The 14,191-nt window shown below is 39.1% G+C and overlaps 1 protein-coding gene across 1 annotated transcript in view; it reads right to left on the bottom strand.

Moving 5' to 3' along the window:
* The window catches only part of wdr46 (WD repeat domain 46), a 32,005-nt gene that overhangs the window by 2,851 nt on the left and 14,963 nt on the right, over positions 1–14,191 (bottom strand). The window contains exons 12-13 of the mRNA XM_051653813.1: positions 12,849–13,039; positions 9,576–9,689 (exon numbers count right to left, since the gene is read on the bottom strand). Of these exons, the coding sequence (XP_051509773.1) occupies positions 9,576–9,689; positions 12,849–13,039 (305 nt within the window). The remainder of the gene's footprint in view (positions 1–9,575; positions 9,690–12,848; positions 13,040–14,191) is intronic.

Raw genomic sequence — 14,191 nt, 5'->3', positions numbered from 1 at the left:
GTACCCTTTTCACTAATGAACTCAAACGAGATATCCTAATTAAATCTACAGGTGTGTTTGAAGAACAGAATTCATTAAAGAAGAATTATCAGGATAGAAGATCTGGAATAAGTCATATAATTTCGAATGTATTGCTCAGATGTAAGTGATGTATAAAGAACAGGCCCCTGGTTACATTTGTTAAAAGCAGGTTTCTCACTTCCTGTGAGAACTTTCAATTAAGTTTCATTACTTTTCCTGTTGTTCTTGATGGAGCTAGAATAATGACTAAAATTTGCTAATTTGAATGTAGAACATGACATTTAACAAAACTGAATTTTATAAATCAGTATTTTTTAACAGAAGATTATTTTATTTATATTTTTTTGAGGTGGAATTAGCTGTAAAAATTCAGATATAAAATTACAGGTTGAAATATTCATCTTTACATGAAATCCAGAACTCCAAATGCAAATCTCTCACATTCAAATGTAAAAAATTCAGATCATAAACAAAATAGGCCAAAGGTCAAGCAAAGATGGTTTATTTAGTTTTGTTAGTCATGCAAGGAAACTTGGTAACCAACCAAAAAGCTGTTATATAAATATAACCGTTTTGAATCTGAATATGGCATTAAACCTCAATGATCCGCTGCAACTACAACATTATGAGATAGTGCAAAATAATTGACAGGCAGAAAGCATGAAAGACCGTGGCCCATCATATTTGTTTGCTGTTTACAGAGTCTAGTGATGTCACAGAGACTGGTGAGATATATCACGACACTTTATTTTATTAATTTGAATTCTTTGAATTTCATTAATTTTTAAGTCTTCACTTTTCTCTGTATTTTCATAAACACTAAGTTTTTTGTTGTTTTTGAACCAACAACAAGCCTTGTATAAATGTGTGCAATTTGCTAACCACATAGCTAAATCTAGAAAATAGAACAAAGAATGCCAAACATAAGCAAAGCAGCCTATTCAAAATGTAAATTTTTCATACAAGTGGAGGCACATTACTCAGCCTCCACTCCCTGCTGTCACATCTCTAGCTCTCTAACCCAAGTGAGGGAGCGCTACTGCGGCGTGTAGCGTTTATGTTAACTAAATTAGGTAGCTTGCACATTTAGTTAGGTGGCAAATAGCTGGCAAGCAACTGAAACTAGCGCCCTAAAAAACAGCAAATACATAGGTAGCTAATATGTATAGCTAATAGTCACTAAATCTCTTTGGGTTAGGGGTGAAGATGAGTTTAGGTACAGATGCTGCGTTCCATTCCACTTGATATCTCCGATCTCCGACTAAAGGCATTACAATGCCAGATGCACAGAAGATGACGTTAAAGGAAACAAAACTGCAATGCTCCTGTTAGCTTAGCAGGTGTTTGACTGTCACCAGAGATGTCTCTTAATAACCCAATTCATAAACAATCTGCAACGCTAGCATTTATGCTACAGGTGAACGAATATCAAAAGAGAGTATAATTTACCATGTTTTGAACACCTGCTACTCTGCTAACGTTTGTTAAACAAGCTTTAATATCATGTAATGTAGGAACTTTGACTAATTTATCTATATTATTTAATAAAAGTGAATGTTTATCACTTATTTTGTACATCTTCCTGGGTGCCGACAAGATTGTGACATCACGCACCTGCATCTCGGCGAAATCAGTTTAAAATTTCCGCACAACTTTCTAAGTTGTAATTACATCTTCAAGTGGCGTTCCATTGCAATTTTCCCAGTAGGAAGTTGGAAAATCAGACTTTCCGAGTTGAATGGAATGCAGCAAAAGGCAGATTGCTAACATTAGCTAGCTAGCTTTGCTAGCATCACTTACACTTAGAATGGAAGCATAAAGAAAGGTAAGCTAAGTGCCAATAAAAGTTTGACGTGGTCCCAGCAATCTCGGTAAGCATTGCACTGCAGAATTTACATACTGCTGTGTGTTTTCTTTTGGACGCTTTTTTGCAGATGAACTCTTTGTGGTTTTGGTCAGTGTTTCCCAACCTTTTTTCTGCCACGGCCCACTTTTTAAGATTAAAAAATTCCATGGCACACCACTATCCCACATAACCATCATCGATAGTTTTCCTTTTCAAGAACTTTTTCTGTGTGTCTTAGTGGCGTGAACTTGTAATGTTTGAAATTCGGCTATGCAAAAAATGCAAGTAACATAGGTACACTGTAAAATGAGGTCACAGATGCTAAGAGTGCTAATTGGATAATGAAAAAACAACAAATTTGTGTCTTTTCCAATTTGTAGATTTGTTCTTGCAAATTAATTCTTGCAACGGCACAGCAAATACATTTATTTATTTACTGTATTTTCCGGAAATAAAGTCGCACCTGACTATAAGTCACACCGGGTCAAAATCGCGTTGTTGAGTTTGGATCCGGCAGGCACTAGGACCTGAGAGCAGCCACCCGGCCTCCATTCACTGGTTCAGATGTCAATCGTGCTCCATGAAGATTACAGTACCTCAGAATCTACACATCGTATCACGGTGTTTTTGGACTTGTTTAAAACTTTTAAAATGAATTTGCTTTTAGTAATCGTATCTAACAATTTCTCATATTCTTTTTATTTTTCATAAGAGAAACGTGACAAGTAAGCCACATCTGTTCATAACATCTGTAACTCTATCCTGTGCACAAATAAACAGCTTTTAGTCTTTGAGTAAAACAATACACCTGTTGCATTCTATTCGTTCAGTTCACTGACTGAACGTTTTTACTACAAATGTGATGAAGCATCATTTTGTGGGCATGTGAGGAGTTGCGTTTGACAGCGGACTAGAGTTTGTTAGAACAATACTGTTGTGATGGACAAAATATTTAAACTGGTTGCATAAAATACTTTGTAATGGAAAATATACTTAATTGTACCGTCTCTATGCTTTCACTAAAATACAGGAAAAAAACTGCATTTATTTAGAGGAATTTGATCATTTTTCATGGCACACCTGACAATCTTTTATGGCACACTAGTGGGCACAGTGGTTGGGAAACACTGGTTTAGGTAGACAGCTTGTATTACAGAAGATCTGGCTGACATCTCTCAGACAGCCACAGTTTCTTCTCCTGTCTCCCGCATTCACTATCTTGGAGTGCGTGTGAAGGAGGGCGGGGAGAGGTGACAGCCATTAAAAGTAACTAAAATTTCAAATGAGAAATTAGTCAAGTTATTGCTTGCATTTGAAGCAGGAAGTTTTAAATCCAATCACCATAATGATGTTAACAAATAAATCAGACAATGCACAGGCAATTTAGTGAATAGAATTTCTCATGCTTCTGTGTCGACCATTCTGGCTACTGAGGGAATTCACAGCGATCATCATCACAGATGTGTACATCCCCCCCACAAGCCAACAAAGACTAGGCACTCGAGGAACTGTATAGGAGTATAAGCAAGCAGGAAACCGCGCACCCTGAGGCCACATTCATTGTGACCGGGGACTTTAACAAAGCCAACTTCAAGTCAATAGCACCGAAATACTACCAACACATCGGTTTCAACACACGAAGGGACCGGGTTTTGGACCATTGCTACTCTCCCTTCGGGGATGGCTACAAATCCCTCCCCCGCCCACCATTTGGCAAATCGGACCACTCTTCCGTTCTGCTTCTGCCCGCTTACAGGCAGAAGCTGAAACAGGAAGCACCCGCCCTGAGAACGATCCAGTGCTTGTCGGACCAATCAGATTCTATGCTACAAGACCGTTTTGATCATGTGGACTGGGAGATGTTCCGGTCTGCCTCTGATGACGACATCGAGGTCTACGCTGATAGCGTAACGCGTTTCAGCAGAAAGTGCACAGAGGATTTTGTATCAACTAAAACAATACGGATCTACCCTAACCAGAAACCACGGGTTAATAGCGATGTTCGTGCGGCACTTAATGCGCAGACCTCCGCTTTTAATTCTGGGAACGTGGAGGAGCATAAACAAGTCAGTTATGCCCTCCACAAAACTATCAGAGCAGCCAAACGCCAGTACAGGGACAAGATTGAAGGACAGTTCAACACCACCAACTCTAGAAGCATGTAGCAGGGAATTAATATCATCACGGAATTCAAAGGGAATAAAAACTCCGCTGTGAACACCGCTGCCTCTCTCCCGGATGAGCTAAATACTTTTATGCTAGTTTCGAGGGAAATAACACCACACTCGCGGAGAGAGCTCTCGCGGCCGAAGCTACAGAGGTTAGTTCACACTCCGTCTCTGTAACGGATTTAACCTGATCCTTCCGACGGTGAATATCCGTAAAGCCGCGGGCCCAGACGGCATTCCGAGCCGCGTCATCAGAGCATGCGCAAACCAACTGGCTGGTGTTTTTACGGACATGTTCAACCTTTCCCTCTCTTTGTCTGTAGTCCCACATGATTTAGATCGTCCACCACTGTGCCTGTACCAAAGCAATCCAAAATCACTTGCTTAAATGACTGGTGTCCTGTTGCTCTGACCCCCATCATCAGCAAATGCATTGAGAGACTAATCAGAGATTACATCTGCTCTGTGCTGCCCACCTCACTGGACTCACTGCAGTTTGGATACCGCAACAATCGCTCCACTGATGATGCTATTGCATCTACACTACACACTGCTCTCTCCTACCTGGAAAAAAGGAACACATATGTGAGAATGCTGTTTGTAACAGCATTCTCACTTATGTGTGAAACAGCTCGCTGTGCAGCTGGATCCTGGACTTCCTTTCAAGCAGACGCCAGGTGGTTAGAATGGGCAGCAACATCTCATCACTGAACCTCAACACTTGAGCCCCGCAGGGCTGTGCTTTCAGCCCACTCCTTTATTCACTGTACACACATGACTGCGTGGCAACACACAGCTCCAATGCCATCAAGTTTGCTGATGATATGACGGTGGTAGGTCTGATCACTGACAATGATGAAACAGCCTACAGAGAGGTGCACACTCTGACATGCTGGTGTCAGGAGCACATCCTCTCCCTTAACGTCAGCAAGGCCAAGGAACTTGTGGTGGAATTCAGGAGAAAAGACAGAACACAGCCCCATCACCATCAATGGAGCACCAGTGGAGAGTGTCAACAGCTTCCTCGGAGTCCACATCACTGAGGAACTCACATGGTCCTTCCACACTGAGGCCGTTTTGAAGAAGGCTACCAGTGCCTCTTCTTCCTGAGACGGCTGAGGAAATTTGGAATGAACCACCACATCCTTACACGGTTCTACACCAGCACTGTAAAGAGCATCCTGACTGGCTGCATCACTGCCTGGTACGGCAACAGCACTGCCCTCAACCGCAAAGCCCTGCAAGGGGTGGTGCGAACTGCCAGACACATCATCGGAGGTGAGCTTCCCTCCCTCCAGGACATATATACCAGGCGGTGTGTGAAAAAAGCTCGGAGGATCACCAGAGACTCCAGCCACACGAGCCATGGGCAGCTCTCACTGCTACCATCATGCAGGCAGTATCGCAGCATCAGGACCCGCACCAGCCAACTACATGACAGCTTCTTCCCTCTAGCAATCAGACTTTTGAACTCCTGATCTCTCACGATCAATATACATCAGCACTGCACTTTATTAATCTTACGCTGGACTGTCATAAATTATATTCTCTCTTAACAACACTGGCAACTGACTATCAACCGACAGCCTGAATGTCAATACAGCACAATATAACCTACTGTATATTTTATATATACTATTTTTATTGTATACTGTGTATTCTATATTGTGTGTATTGTATACTGTACATTGTATATTATTATTTGTAAATTGTGTTGTGTAAATCTGATGTTTATTGTAAATTGGTATATGACTCATCACTGTCATGACTGCTATGTTGCTCGGAACTGCACCCAAGACTTTCACCCACTGTTGCACTTGTGTATATGGTTGAGTGACAATAAAGGGATTTGATTTGATTACATATAGATCAGATGTTGCCTCAAGCATATGGCTGAACCCTAAATTATTTATTAATAAATTCCCTTTCTGCTGGTCAGAGTGGATTGTGAGGGGGGTTACTACACTTGGTGACCTATATGAGAGTGGAGTGTTGAGATCTTTTGAAAATTTGGTTCAACATTTTGGAATTCCCAGATCTTAGTTCTTTAGGTATTTACAGCTGCGCCACCTGCTCTGTATTGTTTTTGGGAGTACCACACACCCCCCTAAAGCGGCAGATACTCTGGGAGAGGTGACACTGCTTTTGGAAAAGGTCATGAGGCATCAGTGTATTACTCCCTGCTAATTCAGAGTCTGGGGGACGGAGCTTTAACTTCTCTCAAGAGATTATGGAGAAAGATTTAAACTTGGTATTGGAGGAGGGAGTGTGGACTAGGATTCTAAAAAATGTCAAGTCTGCAACTAGCGATGCAAGGGTTTGCCTTATGCAATTCAAGATTTTACATCTATTCTATTGGACCCCCTCTAGATTGTATAGGCTTGGTCTTAAAGACACACCCACCTGCTGGTGATGTCAATCAGAAGATGGAGACGCAACCCATGTTTTTTGGTGGTGCGTTATGATCCAAGAATTTTGGTTGAAGTTTCAGAGTTTTATATGTGACATTTGGGCACTCAAATTTTATTTTGCCCCAGACTCTGTATTTTGGGTGATGGGGCGGTCATAAATTTGGGGGATAAAACACATAAAAAATTGTGTTCTGACCAGTATTATGATTGGTAGGCAGATTATTTTAAGGGGATGGAAGTCGGATGGAGGGCCCTCATTTCCGGAGTGGTGTGCGGAGATGGGGAGGGTGGTAACTTTAGAGGAGGTTTCAAGGAGAAGGATGGGGGTTTGGGATTTGTTTGATAGGAAATGGGACAATTAATTGTTGTTTTTGGGGGACTCTCGGGGAGGGGCTATGGAGAGAGAAGTTTAGTTTTAATTATATATGATTATTATATATACACTACCGGTCAAAAGTTTTGAAACACTTGACCGAAATGTTTCTCATGATCTTAAAAATCTTTTGATCTGAAGGCGTATGCTTAAATGTTTAAAATTAGTGTAGACAAAAATATAATTGTGCCACCATATTAATTTATTTCATTATAAATCTAAAATTTAATAAAAAATAAAAAAAGTTTCTGAAATTGATGACTTGGACCAAATAATAAAAGCAGCCAATAAGTGCCCAGCATATAGATGGGAACTCCTTCAATACTGTTTACAAAGTATCCCAGGGTGATACCCCAAGAAGTGAAAATGTCAAGAGTACATTTCTGAAAATTCTAGGCAAAGGGTGAGTACTTTGAAGATGCTAAAATATAACACAGTTTTGATTTATTTTAGATTTTGTTTAGTCACAACATAATTCCCATAGTTCCATTTATGTTATTCCATAGATTTAATGACTTCACTATTATTCTAAAATGTGAAAAAAAAAAATTATAAGAAAGAATGAGCGTTTCAAAACTTTTGACTGATAGTGTGTGTATATATACACACACACACACACACACACACACACACACAGTTGTGCTCAAGTTTGCATACCCTGGCAGAAACTGTGAAATTTTGGCATTGATTTTAAAAATATGACTGATCATGCAAAAACTGTCTTTTATTTAAGGATAGTGATCATATGAAGCCATTTATTGTCACATAGTTGTTTGGCTTCTTTTTAAATCATAACAGAAATCACCCAAATAGCCCTGATCAAAAGTTTACATACCCTTGTATGTTTGGCTTTGCTACAGACACACAAGGTGACACACACAGGTTTAAATGGCAATTAAAGTTTAATTTACCACACCTGTGGCTTTTTAAAATGCAATTAGTGTCTGTAAACATTGTCTATAAACAGACAATGAGTTTGTTAGCTCTCACGTGGATGCACTGAGCAGGCTAGATACTGAGCCATGGGGAGCAGAAAAGAACTGTCAAAAGACCTGCGTAACAAGGTATTGGAACTTTATAAAGATGGAAAAGGATATAAAAAGATATCCAAAGCCTTGAAAATGCCAGTCAGTACTTTTCAATCACTTATTAAGAAGTGGAAAATTCGGGGATCTCTTGATACCAAGCCAAGGCCATCACAGTCTCCTGACCTTAATATCATGGAGCCACTCTGGGGAGATCTCAAACGTGTGGTTCATGCAAGATGACCAAAGACTTTGCATGACCTGGAGGCATTTTGCCAAGACGAATGGGCAGCTATACCACCTGCAAGAATTTGGGGCCTTATAGACAACTATTACAAAAGATTGCACGCTGTCATTGATGCTAAAGGGGGCAATACACAGTATTAAGATCTAAGGGTATGCAGACTTTTGAACAGGGGTCATTTCATTTTTTTCTTTGTTGCCATGTTTTGTTTTATGATTGTGCCATTCTGTTATAACCTACAGTTGAATATGAATCCCATAAGAAATAAAAGAAATGTGTTTTGCCTGCTCACTCATGTTTTCTTTAAAAATGGTACATATATTACCAATTCTCCAAGGGTATGCAAACTTTTGAACACAACTGTATATATATTTTTGTGTGTGTATTTTTTTTTTTTCCCTTTTTCTTCCAATTTGGAATGCCCAATTCCCAACGTGTGGTGGCGTAGTGACTCACCTCAATCCGGGTGGCGGAGGACGAATCTCAGCTGCCTCCGCATTAGAGACAGTCAATCCACGCATCTTATTGGGCTTGTTGAGCATGTTACCATGGAGATATAGAACGTGTGAAGGCTTCACGTCATCCACCGCTGCATCCATGCACAACTCACCACGCGCCCCACCGAGAGCGAACCACATTATAGCGACCTCGAGGAGGTTACCCCATGTGACTCTACCCTCCCTAGCAACCGGGCCTAAACTTTGCTTAGGAGACCCGGCTGGAGTCACTCAGCACGCCCTGGGATTTGAACTAGCAAACTCCAGGGGTGGTAGCCAGCATCTTTACCACTGAGCTACCCTGGGTGGGATTGGTGATTGGGAAGGGGTAATAGTGGGGGTTAAAGGTTGATTCAGTGTATATATGTTGTGTTTTTTCTTTGTTGTGGGTCTACAATCAATAAAAAAATGTTACTTTTTTTTTTTTTTTTTTAATCATCATCTGGAGATAATTCACACTAAATTATGACCATAGCAATCTAAATGTGACATTTATAATGATGGTTTTGTTTGTAAATTTAAAAGTTGCTAAAACATTGATAATATTCAGTAATTGTTGTAAATAAATAATTATTGTAACCATTATGAAAATTAACCATGGTTTTACTATAGTTTTATTTTTGAAACGTGACTGTGGTAACCTGGTTAATTTTGTGGTTACTATGGCTTTACTACAAATATCGTGGTTATTTTTATATGCAATTATTGTTTATTGTTGTTTTTCATATTTTATATAGAAATAATGTGTAGTTAGAGGTTTGTGCGTTTCCACATAAAAAGCTCCCAATCAGTTCCACACAGCGAGGTTTAGATATTCTAAACCGATTAAGAAAAATACAACACAGGATCGGAAGCGAAAAAAATGGTATCAGTGCATCCATAGTTCAAATCCTTGCCTAACAAAACAGCCCTAATGACAGACAAATGCGTCTGGTGCATTTGACCTGGAAGAAGAAAAGACAGACAGACAGACAGACAGACAGAAAATACCCTCTGATCCTCATGGGCCACTTTCTTCTTTCTCTTCTCTATGGCACCAGCTGAACTTCTGCCCCTCTTCTTTGACCTTGGCTTAAATTTCTCTGTTGCTAATGGATCAAAGCCCTGACAAAAAAAAAAAAACCCACACAATATCAGAACTCTCAAACTGATGCGTTCTACACCGATCAGCCACAACATTAAAACCACCTGCCTAATATTGTGTAGGTCCCCCTCGTGCCGCCAAAACAGTGCCAACCCGCATCTCAGAATAGCATTCTGAGATGCTAATCTTCTCACCACAATTGTACAGAGCAGTTATCTGAGTTACCGTAGACTTTGTCAGTTCGAACCTGTCTGTCCATTCTCTGTTGACCTCTCTCATCAACAAGACATTTCCATCCACAGAACTGCCCCTCACTGGTTGTTTTTTGTTTTTGACTCCATTCTGAATAAATTCTAGAGACTGTTGTGTGTGAGAATCCCAGGAGATCAGCAGTTACAGAAATACTCAAACCAGCCCATCTGACACCAACAATCATCCATGCGATTATCTAATCAGCAAATCATGTGACAGCAATGCAGTGCATAGAATCATGTAGATATGGGTCAAGAGCTTCAGTTAATGTTCACATCAACCATTAGAATGGGGAAAAAAATTTGGAGAATGGCCAGACTGGTTCGAACTGATAAAGTCTTCGGTAACTCAGATAACCACTCTGTACAATTGTGGTGAGAAGTCAAGTTATTTTCATTTGTACAATGCTTTTCAAAACACGCATCATTTCAAAGTAGCTTTACAGAAAATCATGCATTAACAGAAAATGAAACTGTAATATCTATGTTTTAGAGTCATCATTGTGTAGTTTGATAAAATACGATTATGAATTGTGTATAAAAATAAGTAATTAAATAATAATTGTATTTAGATCCCTAGTGAGCAAGCCGAAGCTGACTGTGGCAAGGAACACAAAACTCCATAAGATGTTGGTTAATGGAGAAAAATAACCCTGGGAGAAACCAGGCTCACTGTGTGGACCAGTTCCCCTCTGGCTAACAGCATGAATATAATGCCAATATTAGTTATTTGTGTGTAATATGTGGAATGCAATTCTGAGATGCGGGTTGGCACTGTTTTGGTGGCACGAGGGGGACCTACACAATATTAGGCAGGTGGTTTTAATTTTGTGGCTGATCGGTCTATATTAGTTGACACATATCTGAGAGGTTTTGTTTTCACATATCTGTGTATTCATATACATTTTAAACTCAAGATTTCAGGTTCAAATGTATATGAATTTCTAAGGCAGGGGTGTCAAACATTTGGCCCATTATTTAAGAAAATAATGCTTAAACACATTCACGTTTATTTAGCCAATTACAGCAGTATTATGTATTCATATTATTCTTTTTAAGCCATATACTGTTTATATATCATTTTGGCCCACATTCGATGATGCTTCCAATCCAGCCTATGACCTAAAAGGAGTTTGACCCCCCTGGTTTAAAGCAAAAAATATATATATTTGGGGTCTGTAACTGGTCACCATTTCTTTGTAGTTTCTTCAACTATTTTGAATTTGCATTCAATAGTTCAATATAAACAGTCCTGCAGGTCACATGTTAACTTCACAAAAGTATTTCAAGTCAACCAGCAATACATACAGGTGCTGGTCATATAATTAGAATATCATCAAAAAGTTGATTTATTTCACTAATTCCATTCAAAAAGTGAAACTTGTATATTATATTCATTCATTACACACAGACTGATATATTTCAAATGTTTATTTCTTTTAATTTTGATGATTATAACTGACAACTAAGGAAAATCCCAAATTCAGTATCTCAGAAAATTAGAATATTACTTAAGACCAATACAAAGAAAGGATTTTTAGAAATCTTGGCCAACTGAAAAGTATGAACATGAAAAGTATGAGCATGTACAGCACTCAATACTTAGTTGGGGCTCCTTTTGCCTGAATTACTGCAGCAATGCGGCGTAGCATGGAGTCGATCAGTCTGTGGCACTGCTCAGGTGTTATGAGAGCCCAGGTTGCTCTGATAGTGGCCTTCAGCTCTTCTGCATTGTTGGGTCTGGCATATCGCATCTTCCTCTTCACAATGCCCCATAGATTTTCTATGGGGTTAAGGTCAGGCGAGTTTGCTGGCCAATTAAGAACAGGGATACCATGGTCCTTAAACCAGATACTGGTTGCTTTGGCACTGTGTGCAGGTGCCAAGTCTTGTTGGAAAATGAAATCTGCATCTCCATAAAGTTGGTCAGCAGCAGGAAGCATGAAGTGCTCTAAAACTTCCTGGTATACGGCTGCGTTGACCTTGGACCTCAGAAAACACAGTGGACCAACACCAGCAGATGACATGGCACCCCAAACCATCACTGACTGTGGAAACTTTACACTGGACCTCAAGCAATGTGGATTGTGTGCCTCTCCTCTCTTCCTCCAGACTCTGGGACCCTGATTTCCAAAGGAAATGCAAAATTTACTTTCATCAGAGAACATAACTTTGGACCACTCAGCAGCAGTCCAGTCCTTTTTGTCTTTAGCCCAGGCGAGACGCTTCAGACGCTGTCTGTTGTTCAAGAGTGGCTTGACACAAGGAATGCGACAGCTGAAACCCATGTCTTGCATACGCCTGTGCGTAGTGGTTCTCCCCCACATTTCTGAATGGGTTTTGTTTCACAATCCTCTCCAGGGTGCGGTTATCCCTATTGCTTGTACACTTTTTTCTACCACATCTTTTCCTTCCCTTCGCCTCTCTATTAATGTGCTTGGACACAGAGCTCTGTGAACAGCCAGACTCTTTTGCAATGACCTTTTGTGTCTTGCCCTCCTTGTGCAACGTGTCAATGGTCGTCTTTTGGACAACTGTCAAGTCAGCAGTCTTCCCCATGATTGTGTAGCGTACAGAACTAGACTGAGAGACCATTTAAAGGCCTTTGCAGGTGTTTTGAGTTAATTAGCTGATTAGAGTGTGGCACCAGGTGTCTTCAATATTGAACCTTTTCACAATATTCTAATTTTCTGAGATACTGAATTTGGGATTTTCCTTAGTTGTCAGTTATAATCATCAAAATTAAAAGAAATAAATATTTGAAATATATCAGTCTGTGTGTAATGAATGAATATAATATACAAGTTTCACTTTTTGAATGGAATTAGTGAAATAAATCAACTTTTTGATGATATTCTAATTATATGACCAGCACCTGTATATATATCTATATATATATATAGATATATATGTAAGTGCTAAACCAACCAATGATATGACTTTTTCCTTGTGTCTCTGCTCAAAGCTGGCCTGATCCACTTTACTCAGCTGTCCTGAGTCCAGACCGATCAGCTCCGGCTGCACCTTCTCCAGCAGAGCCTTGACCTCCCACTCCTGTCTCTGTTTAGCGCTGCGATACGGGTTTGTGTCCAGAGCATCAAAATTGGCTTCTCCCGCACCTGGAGAGACAACACATAAGGACATGTGCAATAGTGGACTCTCGACTTGACTGACGGTTTCATGGTGGATCGATGTGTGTTATGAACTAGTGCTGTTTTATCCATCTTACATTTCTGAGAAAGCAAAAGGAGCATTTGTGAAGTCTGCAGCTTTGTAATATCATAGTGGAATATTGTTTAACCCTCCTATGGTGTTCGGTCATTTTTGACTGAAATAAATTATCCCAATGTAATAAAAATGGTTTCCTTTATCTGAGAAGCACAAGACTTTGTGACCTTTCCTCTATTTGCCCCCTGAACATACAAAAAAAAAATTGGGCTTGATATAAGTTTAAGTTTAAGTGGTTGTTAAATTTTTTTAAAAAAAGACATTGAAAAAAAAAAAAAAAGAGCAATTTTTTTTTTTATGTGTCAAATACAATCAATAAATCAGTCACAATGCAAAACAAACACTCAGAAATGAAGGGTTGAGACAATAACAAAAACAATTTGCAAAAAAATTTTTTACTATAGAAAGTTTGAAATTGCAAAATATTTACTCTGATTCTTCTGTTTTATACTCTAATTGAATTTTCAGAATTTTGCAGTTCATTTCTGTTTCTTGATGTTCATTTTATTGATATTATTATGCATTTACTTTGAGTTATTACATTTTTATGTTTTAAATAAATTATTGGTAGAAAAAGTTTCTCTCTTCTCTTTGTAACACCATGGTCAGGTTTGATTGCAGCATAATGACACTTCAAATCAATTTATAAAGCTAAACTTTGACAAATAATAGTTTGATCATGTCTGAATATATATCCAAATACATATCTTGTAATAAAATATAAAATGATATTACAATTAGCCATCAGACTACACAGTATGTGTCTACAGTCATCTACTGGCTGTTACTGGCATGACATGATTTTCAAGTCATGATATTTATATTTTGTTCCCCAGATGGCAGCAATCTGCCTCCAATTTATGTCACATTCTCATATTTTCTTCATGTTTCAATGTATAGAAATTTAGGTTCAGAATATGCAAAAAAAATACAAAAAATTCTAAAATGTGCTTAATTGTATATGCAAATTCATGGTAAAATTTAGAAATGTACATGTAAATAAAATCAAAATAGCCTAAAATCCCCAAAGAAATGCATAATTG

Source organism: Myxocyprinus asiaticus, chromosome 24, assembly GCF_019703515.2.
Source record: "Myxocyprinus asiaticus isolate MX2 ecotype Aquarium Trade chromosome 24, UBuf_Myxa_2, whole genome shotgun sequence".
In the NCBI taxonomy this organism is placed as follows: domain Eukaryota; kingdom Metazoa; phylum Chordata; class Actinopteri; order Cypriniformes; family Catostomidae; genus Myxocyprinus; species Myxocyprinus asiaticus.
Note: the sequence above shows the minus strand (reverse complement) of the source record. Positions and strands in the feature narration are given on the sequence as shown.